A 12,478-nucleotide genomic window follows, 5' to 3' on the forward strand; every position below is an offset into this window, starting at 1 on the left:
TGTCAAAGTTGTTTAGAAGATAATCTGTAATAGCTAGAAGGCCTAAATGACCTAATGGGACTTTTTCATCCTACTGTACGAACCAGAGATTTTGGTTAGAGGTAGAAAAATACTGAAATCATCAAAGAGCTGGGAAATCATTACCGGAGCTGTTTATTTTATGTGAGAGGAAGCCAGTTTCTGTTAGCCTAAATCTCAGGGTCAATGACTTGAAGAGAAGCATGGAGAAAGAGACATGGCTGTAAGAAAATCACCCCATCCAGCGAGGGACTACAGTGCTGTGGAGCAGCTCTTATGGCTTTGCAATGTGACGCCCAAGTATCTTGTCCTCAGCAGGAAAAACTAACAGATTATTGTGTCCATGTAGAAATCCTGGCCTCATTCAGAAGCTGTGTTTAGGGAAAGATGAGAAATTGGGCTGAGTGTTGCCAAGTAGAGCAGTTTGTCTCATGACCGCATCTCATAATAACATGTAGGAGCTTCAGGGCTTTATAACAGATTTCATAAGTGTTTAATGAGGCACAGAGTAAGAGTGATTAATATTTTTAAATTTTTCTGCAATGAAATAAATAAAAGGGTTATTTTTTCTTTTGATAGTTATGACTGATTCACAGTTTGCTTTAATATATTTTAGATGGGGTGCTGTGCAGTAAGAACTTAATCCTGCATTCCCCTCTGGCAGTATCAGTGTATCAGTAGTCTACCAGCACGGAGAACTCAAGGGGTTAGGATCAAGAATCCATTGTTTTGAAACACCTCTAAGTACAAAGTACAGCTAGCATAAAGTTTTAACAGGCCAAAGTCACCCACTCATGAAGTATGCGTCCCCTTGCACATGTGGCAAAGCTGGTCAGCTGTCCCTGACACTAGCTCCAGCACTCAAAATGCAGCGAGATGAAAAGCACTGCGGTCAAAACCAAGTTGAGCACCACAGCCTTTCACAATTCTCCTTTTAGCCCTTGCCACTGTTAGCATATAGTATAATCCTAGAAGAAAGTGGCTTACATAACTCACTCAAAGTTACTTATATTTTGGAGCTCGTCAGGTCATAGTGCAGGGTGCTACATGACACAGCAGTAAGTACATTTGCTATGTCAGCGTGCTCGTTTCAGAAGAAAAATCTTCTGAAACGAAGTTTTGCTATGGAGCAAACATATTTCCATGCCGTATTTTTCTGAGATGGTGCAAAAGGATTCTAGCCAATTAGCTGCGCTGCATTTTTGTTGGGCACCTTGCATTTGGACATGAATGCCTGATGCTCCTGAGCAAAGTCAGTTTGTTTCAATATTATTGACTTGCCTTAGGCCCAGTTTGGCTTTGGCAAAGGCAGAGCTCCCAGTGATGTGATCTGGATGCAGCATCCAGAGCCCAGAGCATATCAGCTGAGCCTCAGTCACCTGGTGTCATGGGACTTGGCCAGGGCCAGAGAAGTAATTTCAGAGCAACTGAGGATAATTGGGTTGGGAGGGAGAGAAGGGAAAGGGATGGAGGGAGGACAACTGAGCAGATATAAAACCTATTATAATTTTAAACAATAACTTGATTATAGAGTCTCTGGGAGAATTTTAAAGCAGTGCTTGGCAGTAGCCTATTAATATTATGAGATGCAACCTGACACCAGAGTCATCCCATCATTAAATCCCCTCTATGTTGAATGCACTTCCTTGAATGCTAACTCCAGTGTCATTATCCCAGTCAATCTTTCTGTCCCTCACTACAGCTATGGTTGCGGCTTTATACTTGAGCAGCATAAAACACTTAGAGCTCAGAAATGCTTAGTCCAGTCTAACAGCGGTTCCAGGCCCAGAGTATCAGATTCATCCTCAATAAACTCTTGACTCTGACACTCTGTGGTGTGTAGCGTTGCCAAATTTTAAACTCAACAGAGAAATGAATGCAAGATAAATAAACAGCAAGATTTTGGCAATAATAATAAATGCAGCCACCCTGGTTTAGAAAACATGCTAAGCCTTTGAACAGTTTTATTTTAGAAAAGGAAGACTGTTTGAAAAAGATCCAGGGTAAATGTTTTTGGTAGACAGAGATACACAATTAACAAGGGTGACTATCTCCTCTATTAAACCAGCACTCTTCTGACCTCTCCGAGACTATTCTCTATGCTTTTGAGGCTTGGTTTTCAAGTTAGTAGTGCAGTAGCGCCAAGGGGTGTCATGTCCTCAAATGAGAGGGCATCAGGATGCTCTGAGACTATGTAAAACAAGTTATTTGTGCCAATGATAGTCTGCAAGATTAAAAAAAAAAAAAAAAAGCTGACAAAATAGCTTTCCCAGCTGGACCTCAAATACTAATGAAGGATGTGGCCAAGAAAAAAGACACCTCTGTCCATTCAATGGTAGCTGGGACCTGGGAATAAGGAGACAACAAACACAGCTTGCTGCAGGGTTTGCTTTTATAGCAGACCTCTGTGAAGATGGTCTTTCGCGGTCTGGCTGGCACAGAAAGTATCAGGTGTCTCACGATGAATGGAATCCCTATGGAAGTGTTGACTGTAAATGGGGAGAGCCCCAGATGGTGTGGGTGAGGCAGAGACTCGCTGAACCCAGCAGAGCCGTGTTACTTCATGTTCATTCCCAGTGGGCCTGATAGCAATTCAGAAGGTTTTCCTGGAAATCTCGAAAGAACAGGCTGTTATGGAATTCTTGTGTTTCTACATCTGGCTGGATGTTGATTTTTCTGATTTTCAGCAGAAAGCCTGGAAGGGGGAGAGAGAGAACCTTCCTCTGCCAACTATTTATCCAAACGGGGGAAATGCAGTATGGGAAAGAGCAGTCAGAGGTGATTGACAGAAATCTTTAGAAGGATAAATCCTATCAGGGAGGCTCTGTGTGTGTGTGTATGTGTTGGATTTGTGTCAACATGACATCATACAGAAAAGAGAGGTAGATCAGGCCAGGTAAAGAATCATAGTAATGCAGCTCCTGACATTTGAGCTCCTTTTTTTAGAGCTGGTGGTATTTGGTTTCCATAGCAATGCACTGTGTCGTGCAGAAATCCTCTCAGCATGTGCGTAGGATAAAAACATGGAACCGCATCTAGATCTCTGGTAATCCCCCACCAGGTACCACACTGGGACAGTGCTACAGGGGAAATACTGCTGAACAGTATTATTCCTGAAGTCATGCTCCTATCCAGCAGAGTCTGTAGCATTTGAGTGCTCCCTGTTAGTGCTGCAAGGCTCTAGCCTTCCTTGTGTAACCTTTTCCTCCTTTCCTGCCTTCAAACATCCTGGAATTTATGGTTTTAAGGCCTGGAAAGACAAGGCGAGCTCCTTCCATCTTGCTTTTCTCTCTGAGTGAGGGAGTTAGCCCCTCTGAAATACTGCTAGATTCTGACTGTGCACTCTCATGTGAACTCTCCCGTACTATGCAGAAATTGCACCAGTTTTTTTCTTGTCTATCATTTCTCTTTAATGTAGAAAAATGGTGACTTGATGTAGAAAAAGTAATTGCTCTGCTGGGAAAGAGCATTGAGTTTATTACTGAGGAAACTAATAGAAATCTCATCAACAGATTTCAGAGAAAACTCTAGGCAATTCTGTGAAAGTCTAATTAGCTTAATTAACTGAATAGGACTGGAATTCCTCGCTACAGAATTCTTTCTTTTGTAATATTTTGGGTAGCTATTCTTTGAAATTCTGCCAGTTGACATTTGAATCAGTAAAATGGGTTACTATTGTTACTATACTTTTCTAGGAAGGTGGAGAAGACCTGTTTCACTCCTAGGTCAGCTCTCTGCCTGCGTCTGATTGTCACAGAAATACAAAGAACTGTGACTAACTGTTAGCTAAAAGCTAAATATCTGCTTTTATTCTTCTGGGTCTGTACTATGAATGGATAAACACATAGCAAACACTGGCACAGCCTCTATTTGTAAACCAAATATGAACAATATAATATAATAAGGATCATGAAGGTGGTCGGGTGAAGGACTGTCTTCATAGCTATGACAAAGCAAATATAGAAATCATGTTTCTGGTAAATGCACTTGGTTTGCAGTGCTTATGCTATTCTTTACTATACATGCCTTCTTAACTTTTCTCAAGTCCCATCAATTGCAAAGGTGCCACTCCTTCTGTATGTCTAAAGTTAAACATAGCTTTGTTAGACACTGGTATAATTATAAATGTTATTTTCTGGATTAATAAATGAGGTTCTTCAAACTTTGTTCCATCAGTAAAGGAGAACACTGGAGAGACAGTCAAGAAACAGCTAGAATAGATATGTGTATTCTCAGCTCTTTTGCTCCTGTCATTTGCCTTGTGCAGAATATTCTGCCCCAGGAGATCGAATCACGAACAGGAGAGACCAGCTTCAGTAGAGAGCACTCTTGTGGCTTTTTGAATGTGATTCAGAATCACAAGGCAACTTGGCATTTTGGAAGAAGAGTTAAATCGGTCGCAAGACATTATGTGCTCAAAGCTGATGAAATGAGTTTTCATTTTTAACACACGAATCAACATTTTTTGTGTTAATTAACCTTCCTGTAACTTAAATACAACAGTGCAGCATTCCTTTCAGAGACATGCAACTGTTTTATTTTCAACTTCTTTCTGGAAGCAAAATTTACATTATTTCTTTCTTGATCTTAAAATACATTAACCATGGTCTTTGGGTTGTCGTACTGAAATACAGAGTTGATTCTCCTTCTAGCTTGTTTAGATAGTCTAACAGTTTTCCTTTTGGAATCAGAGACAAACCTGCAAATTTTGGAAGCATTTTTCTGAATGGGACACTGTCTTCAACAGAAATATCCAAAAGTACTCACGCTAGAGCCATGATCCCATAAGGCCAAGAACGGATTTCCAGCCTCTTCGGGCTTTTTATCTCATCTGATGTCAACACCATCCCGCTGTCCGACTCCTGAGTAGCAAAAGGAAGAGAAGATCAGCAGAGTGCCAAACAATCATGACAGCATGGAGCACTTTTAATTTAAAAAATGGCTTGCCATGGGGAGAGTGTGGAGAAGAGTCAGACTAAACCACTATCAATGTCAATAGAGAAGGAAAGCCAAGGAGCTAGTTAGAATACCAAATTCCAGCTATCTTGTTCTGTGGTGATACTGCTTTTAGGCAGGTTGATAGAACTTCATCTTATGAAACTGTCTCCAGCTGCAGAGTAGACAAAGCAAGGGCAGGAGAATGTGGCATGTAGAGGTTGGGGCTCCCTCTCTATGCAGTTAGCAGGGAGGATGTTATATCGTAGTGTTATATACTGATACGTGTGTACTGGAACTAATGTAGGAGCTACCAGCTATTCTAGGTAATCACAGGATTCCAACCAACAACCTGGAGGGCAAATGTTTGCATCTCAATTGTGTGCTATTTAGTAAAGTGCTTGACGCATAGTTATGTCCAGTTGGTGTACGACATTAAGCCCATTCTTCAGAATATTCTCTTATCAGGGGCTATATTATCAGGTTTTGTCTGATTGTTCCTGATAATGCTGCTATTTTGCCTGAGAACATTTGCCTTGGGTTTGTGATGATAAATTTTTTGAGCTGCATTTTGAAAGAGCACTCTTAAAATGAACATATCAAAAAATAATTTGACATTTTCAAACTTGAAACTGATATTAAGCATGACATATGGATACCATCTAGGTAGGATAGCTGAGATATGAATGGACAGAAATTCATGAAGAATATATCCAATAATACTGGCTAGGCTCCTCAAAGAAAAAGTACCCTAAATACCTACTAGAAACATTAAAATTTTAAGGAAGTGGAAGTTCAGTATCATTTTAGCAAATCCAAGTACTTTGCAAAGATATATAGCCTAAAAGGCTCATTGTACTTTAGTTATGGGGTTTTTTTTTAATAAGCTGTCCAACAAAACTGTCTTCATTAGTTTTAAAGCTGAGGTTGTGATTCCACTGCACTTAAAGTTGAGTCTCGAGGTTGCAATTAAGATCAAGCTGTTATTGTGCGAAGTGCTACACAAGTTCACAGACATGCACAGTCCTTGTTTTAAGTAACTTTAAAAAAATATTAAATGTTCTGAGGGGGCTCCTTTGCATTTGAAATATTTTGTGATGCTGGAAAGTTGTATGCCTGTCTATCTGTGCAAACCAAGAAAGCAAAAGACTTCAACATGGGAAGTGAAACTCTAGTTAATCTTATTTTACCAGTCAAACTGATTGAAACAGGAAAAAAGAATCCCAGCAAACAACAAATAAAAAGCAAAAGCTTTTTTATCAATGCTTTGGTAATATATTAGTTGTTAATGAGATCAGTTTGGAAACTGGTTTTCAAAGTATAAAGTAAAATCCTAAATTAATTAAGTCTGTCCAAACCTCAGTAGATCCCAGCTTTTCTCTCTGGTTTTTTTTTTTTTTAATCTTGACTGTTTTTCCTTAAAATATGTGGTCTAGAAACTTTATCTGAGTGCTGCTTTGCATTTTCCTTACAGAAAAATTGTTAAAAGAATATCAACAGCGACTACAGATAATTAGCACAATTGCAGGAAGGTGTGGTAGAGCACTTTTAGAGTTCCTAGGAAACTATTTGAAATAATGACCTAATCGGTATTGATGTCTTTTAAATTTAAGACAATTTTACGTAACCCAAGTGCACTCGCTTCGTCCAAAAGTAGATCCCACCGTAATTTTGCTTTAAAAGATCCTCATTGAAATATCACATTTATTTCTGATCTGTTAATGTATTATTACCCTTTTTCGAAACTTTTCCCCCTTTATGTAAGAACTTTAATATGCCATGAACAGGGAGCATTTAGGAAAGTAATGCTCATGCTGGCAGCAGTAATCTCTTACTGATACCGGATCTATCTAGTAAATGTCTTTGTGTGATTCAGAGACAGATTTTTATACTGCAAAAGGAAAGATGCAGGAGCCAGGGAAAATTCTAAGCCGTCTAATCCCTAAGATGCACTGATAAAGGCACAAATTACATCTGGCAAAATACTAGGGAGTAATGGGCATCGATTTCTGCTAACAAGAGAACAGATGAGAAATACGCTATATTTGTCAAGGACGTGAAATACGTCTGGGACAAGTTGTAGCTGGAGACTTGACCTTTCCCAGGACAGTGGGTTTGAGGAATGGCTCAGTCCAAGAGGGACTCTTAGCTGGAGCATGGGGACCATGCCCTGGCTAGCGGAGTAGACAGGCTGGCTTGTTTCTATAAAACTGGACGCATCTTTCTTTTGCTGCACTAGCCATCTGGTGCTTGTCCTCTTCCTCTGTTAGAAGGTTTCCTGAGGGCTTCATGCTTCCTCCCTAAACTTCAATCTGCTTCAAACATGGACGCCTTACAAAGATGCCTCCTTAGTGGCACAGAATGTGTCAGTGAGGCAAGTGGTACGGACTGCATATGGGACAGGAGCTGGTGAGTGGCTGCACCATAGTGGAAATTCATGAGTTGGGTTGGCAGTTTGTTTGTTTGTTTGTTTGTTTTAAGTAAGGAAGAAAAAATAGGAAAAAAAACCCTCCACCCTTGGAACCTGTAATTTCAGAGGAAGCCAACTAGCAGAACCATCACTCTGTAACAACACAAGCTTTTGTTTTCCACTGGGGTGAAAATGAAACCATCCAACATCCTCCCACCCTGCAGCACCATTAAACTGGCAATAAATAAATTCACTTAGAGTGGGGAAAATCCAGGGTTAAAGCCCTTTGTGTGAATCAAGTAGAGCAGGAACTTGAATCTTGGTCTTGTTCAGCCAGAACAGGATACCCTCACCACCACCAAGTTATTGGCTTTCTCAGCCTGAATGTGTTCTGGACACATTTACTTCAAAAGGCTCCATTTCAATGAGCTGCCATTTTCTTATGGGGGAAAAACTGTATTGAAATATGTAAAATAAAGCCCCTTAGCCTGATCAAAGCCAGGATAACCATGCATGAGCTTCTCTTTAAATTATTTGTTAAACTAAATGCAGGTCCCTCTCTGTTGTCACACAGACCTATGTGTGAGATGCTAGGGCCAAATCTTCTGCTTGATTTAAAGCTTTTTCTTACCAAACAGATTTCAAAAGCTCTAATAACTGTTTCTGGTGCTGGTGACAAGTGATCTGTGAACCCGGTAGAGAAGGATGCAATCACCTCACTTACCTCATGCATCACTTTCTCCTTTTCCACTGGCACCTCATCAAACGTCTTCACACTCAGTGGTCGCTTCTTGCTGTTGTTACTGAAAGCAAGAAAGTTGAGGGGTCAGCATAAAACCCAAGCAGATGCTGCACCAGTTGGTAGCTCAATTAATGTCCTTGACACAGCTCAGTTTCCTGGACCACTCTTCTTTTTTCATCTCTTGTAACTAGTAAACAACGCCCTGAGAAATTTGTCTGTCCAACTCCTTTAAAACACTCATATTGAGAGAGGACAACACACAGCGCCCAGATATATCAAATCTTTCTTTCTCCCACCTCGGTATATGTTTTTCTTACCCAGTTTCCACGGCACTCCAGCGATTAACACAGTTGTTCAAGTTTTCTTCCACAGGGCAAGTTTTGGAGTTAGGTTCTCCATCAGGACACAAGGTGATGTTCAGTGGAATATAGTCTTTACCATCCTACACAATTAATAACATAAAAGACCACAAAGCTGGTAAAGATAATTTTTGTACTGCATCTCAGATGTAAAAGCTTACTGTATTCTACAGAGCTTTACACTGAGAAAGGACTAGATTTTATTTTAACTTTGTGATGTTTTGTCAAAGTGATGATGATGTTCTTCACAGCATGTGCAAGTTAGAATGTATAGCTTTAGCCAACGTTTACTGTGTAGGAGGCTTTGTATGAGGCAAACTGTTCACTTTGGGAAACCTGTGATGTAGCATGGCTGAAAATGGTCTTCAACATTCCAGTACCCGTCTGCAGTTAGTGTGTTTTCTCTTCCAGGCATCTCAGCCTGAGCTATTGCTTCACTGGTCTTTATAGCAGTTACAAGGCTTCTAAATGTCCCTCACATATGGCACAGCAGTGCGACGGTTGTATTGAGGGTGTCAATATATGTGCATCCAGTTTAAAAGTAGCTGGCATTGCTGACTTTCACAGCAGCATCTTTGATGAGTTTGCAGCAATTTCTTTGTGATCATTACTACATCCCAGATGTGTGGCTGTTCTGCCTCAGTGAAAGTGAACAGCGTTTCACTGATCTGCACTTCAGGAAAGCAGTACTCTCTATTGCCATTGCGTTGGCCTCTTGGGGAATTCCAAGGGACCAGTCTCAGGGGCACCTAAATCCAAGTTTAAGCCACGTGTTTGGGAGAAGGGAGGGTGTGGCATGAAGTCACAAAACCCCTATGGTCAATATGACTTGAACAGATTTTGGAATTGGTAAAAGAAAATTGCCCATATATATATATAGACTTTTTGCTTATGTTCAACTTAAGGAGTTGCAGCTTAGCAAAAGCCAGTCCTTAAAATGGTAGCCTTAAAGGATTTTATTTCTTGGCTTTACAAGAAATTGATGCTGCAAGTTTAATAGAATTCAGTACACATCTTAATAAGCTCTGCATTGTCGTTATACCCCTGCAGTAATCTTCAGAAATGACTCTTCCTTCAAGTCCTAAAATTATTTGTCCAAATTTCCCTTTGCTTGTTTGTTGTTTGTTTGTTTGTTTTTAATTTTGAGAAGCAGTTAAGTGCCCTATTCCCTTATCATGATTTTTATGTCTCCTTAATCTACTTTGGTTATAGGATAAGACTCACAAGCTCTTCATATTGCAAACTGGGCCCTCTTCAACTTAGCTTCACTAAATTTGTTTACAAACAGGAAGGAGCTGGAGGAGAGTGTTTGGTTTCTTCTTAAATTAAATTGACAGTTACATAACTTGTCTGGTTGTTTTTACTGAAGAAGAAAATAACTAATTTAACTATTGTGAAATTAATAATTATGTAATTGACTTTCTGAGCTTTAAACTGCATCATTTTAAAGCTCCTAAGAGCACTGATGAACATAAGCTCAGCAAATGAGAGAGAAAATTCAGACCAACTACTGGCAGTTTACTATGTTGGAATCTAATTAAAATTGTTTGTGAGATAAAGCACTATTGTTCCTCTAAGGGGCCACTGAGCCTTTTTTTAATTAATGTAAGTTTCTACTTATTATTGATGGATCAACATCTAGTCTTGAAATATAATCCCCTTTGAATAGTTAACATTTTCTTTACTCATCCCAGTCATTTTCCTTTTGACCTCTGTTATGAAGTCAAATCTAGTATTACTGCTCGGCATAGTCTTTACCTGTGCACACGCAAACACACATCCACATACGTACACATCTATATGTACACATCTGTTGAAGACATGGTTGTATCGCTGTACCTGCTGTACATTGGCTTGAAGAAGATCTCCTAAGCGCTCCACAAGCTCAGTGAACGTAGGCCTCTCTGTGGGTACTCCATGCCAACAATCCAGCATTGTCTGGTAGCTAGATAAAAACCGCAAGTATTAAGAAAGGAGAATGATAGGAGCTTTGCTTGCAAACTGTTTCTTTCTGCTGCTGCTTGTTTTGTTCATTGTTTGGATAGTTTTGGATTAAGACAGGTTCAAATCTCCATGTGCTGAAATTCTATTCTAGTTTTTCCATGTGGGATGCTTTTTCCTTATATATTCCTGCCTCAACTGAGCCTGTAGGCTTTTTATTTTCACCTGACTGATATTGCTGAAATAAGTCATAGCTATGGATGCCTAGTTTCTGTCACAGAATTGGAAATCAAGGCAGACACAGTGGTCTCCTGAACTGAGATGCATGAGCTACAACTGACATGGAGAGATCTGTTAATCTTGTTGTTGGCAAAGCTGACTTGGTCTGCCTTTAGTATTCGTCTGTGGTATCGGGACACCCAAGACATGCACAGCTACAGTGTTTACTGAAAACAAAATACAAACTACGTAGCTGTCATCTGGTGAGATCTCCTTCCCCCTCCACGCTTAAACACAATCTCTTTTGTAATACGTAAATGACATTTATCAGCTCTTGATACAAAACCAGGAGCTCTTACACTTCTGGAGTAGAGTACTCTGGCGATCTCATCCGAGTTCCTTCTTTGAGCCGTCGGCAGAAGTCCTCATCTATCTGCACTCCAGGGTATGGTGAGGCACCTGATGGGAGAAATAAGGAGAGGCTCCAGAATGGCACAATCTGTATTTCCCAGTCCAGTGAATTAAACATGTATCGGTGAAATTGGTGAGCATTTGTGATTACCTAGAGTCTGACAGTAAAAGAAGCTAGAACAAAGAAGGAGTTTTGTTTGGAATCCCATTACAGATTCACTCTGTCTCTTCAGAGATTTCAACCATACTATCTCCTCTGTATTCATGATATAGCCAGGACCACTCCAACGTAAAATATGGCAGAAGAGAAATAAATGTTATTAGTGTGAGACTTTAAATGACCTCTTGGTCAGTGGTAGAAAAGTTCCAGCTCATTCAGTTGGTTACATACTGTTTTCCAAGCTGTCAGTCTGCCAATATCCTGCACTAAGTGAATACACATGAAGTAAGTCAGTCCTGCTCATCATTCATTGCCTTAGAATATCTGGCCTCATTGACCTCTGTGAGCAAGTGCAGAGAAAGCTGTAGGCGTCTGGCTCCTGCAGCAGGCTGTGAGAACCTTGCAGGTCAACCTCAGATGTGGAATCGTAGTCCTTTTCTCCTGGTTCACCAGTTTAGTATTGTATATGTATTAAGCAGTCCTACATGTAAAATTTCCTTGAACAATGACCTTCCAAATTTTTAGCCTTGTTTTCTGAGTGTGAGTTCAATGCTGCTTATTTTCAGGGCCACTCAGCTGTCAGTGTGAAACCTGGGAGGATAGTTCACGGCAACTGTAATTGCTTTTGAGAGGTAGACTTCTGTAAAGGGACTGGTAGCATTATGTTAAGTTGCACAAAAGCTGGCCTAGCAGTCATCAAAATGAAGGAGTGAGACTTATTTCACTTCTCTGTGTAAATGGTTATCTTCAGAGGAATGACTAGTATAAATCTATGTATGCATTGAATGCGATCTTCAACTAATGAGCGAGTGGGAAATATTGAGAGGTTGTGATCTTTGGTCTATGACATCTGCACTTTATGATGCATCATAAATAAGGGGAACAAATACATGATTTGAGAAAGTGCTCTGGCATCTGAGTAATCTAGACCTCATAGGTAAAGTTCAAGAGATGTCCAAACTGAAGTTTGATAGGTAACTGAATCTGTAGCAGATAGACCTAAAAGATCTGTAAGCTTTCCTCCTTTCCTTCTCAGCAGAGGCTTCACATGCCGTGCAACCCTTGTTTTCCACATTTTGGCATCCTAGAGGCTGAACAGGGAATTTGGAAGAAAATTTAATCAAGTCTTAATGTGGGGGATTGAATGGAATCTGAATCTGTATCCAGCCCTCAAGGAATCTGTGTATGATTTACTGTCTGTAACATTCCTGCTTATTTCCTGCATTTCTTTCCCCCATTTGGAAACACCATCATGTGCTGTGCACTTGGGGGCACAACAAGTA

General features: G+C 40.2%; 1 protein-coding gene across 4 annotated transcripts in view; it reads right to left on the reverse strand.

Annotated features, from left to right (window-relative positions):
• Positions 1–12,478, reverse strand: part of LOC104634811 (vascular endothelial growth factor receptor kdr-like) — a 135,157-nt gene that overhangs the window by 10,062 nt on the left and 112,617 nt on the right. For all 4 annotated transcript variants that reach the window (XM_075763721.1, XM_075763718.1, XM_075763717.1 and 1 more), the window contains exons 25-29: positions 10,984–11,083; positions 10,304–10,409; positions 8,423–8,547; positions 8,088–8,166; positions 4,786–4,880 (exon numbers count right to left, since the gene is read on the reverse strand). In XM_075763721.1, coding sequence (XP_075619836.1) covers positions 4,786–4,880; positions 8,088–8,166; positions 8,423–8,547; positions 10,304–10,409; positions 10,984–11,083 — 505 coding nt within the window. The remainder of the gene's footprint in view (positions 1–4,785; positions 4,881–8,087; positions 8,167–8,422; positions 8,548–10,303; positions 10,410–10,983; positions 11,084–12,478) is intronic.

The sequence above is a fragment of the Balearica regulorum genome, chromosome 11, assembly GCF_011004875.1.
Source record: "Balearica regulorum gibbericeps isolate bBalReg1 chromosome 11, bBalReg1.pri, whole genome shotgun sequence".
NCBI classification, from domain to species: domain Eukaryota; kingdom Metazoa; phylum Chordata; class Aves; order Gruiformes; family Gruidae; genus Balearica; species Balearica regulorum.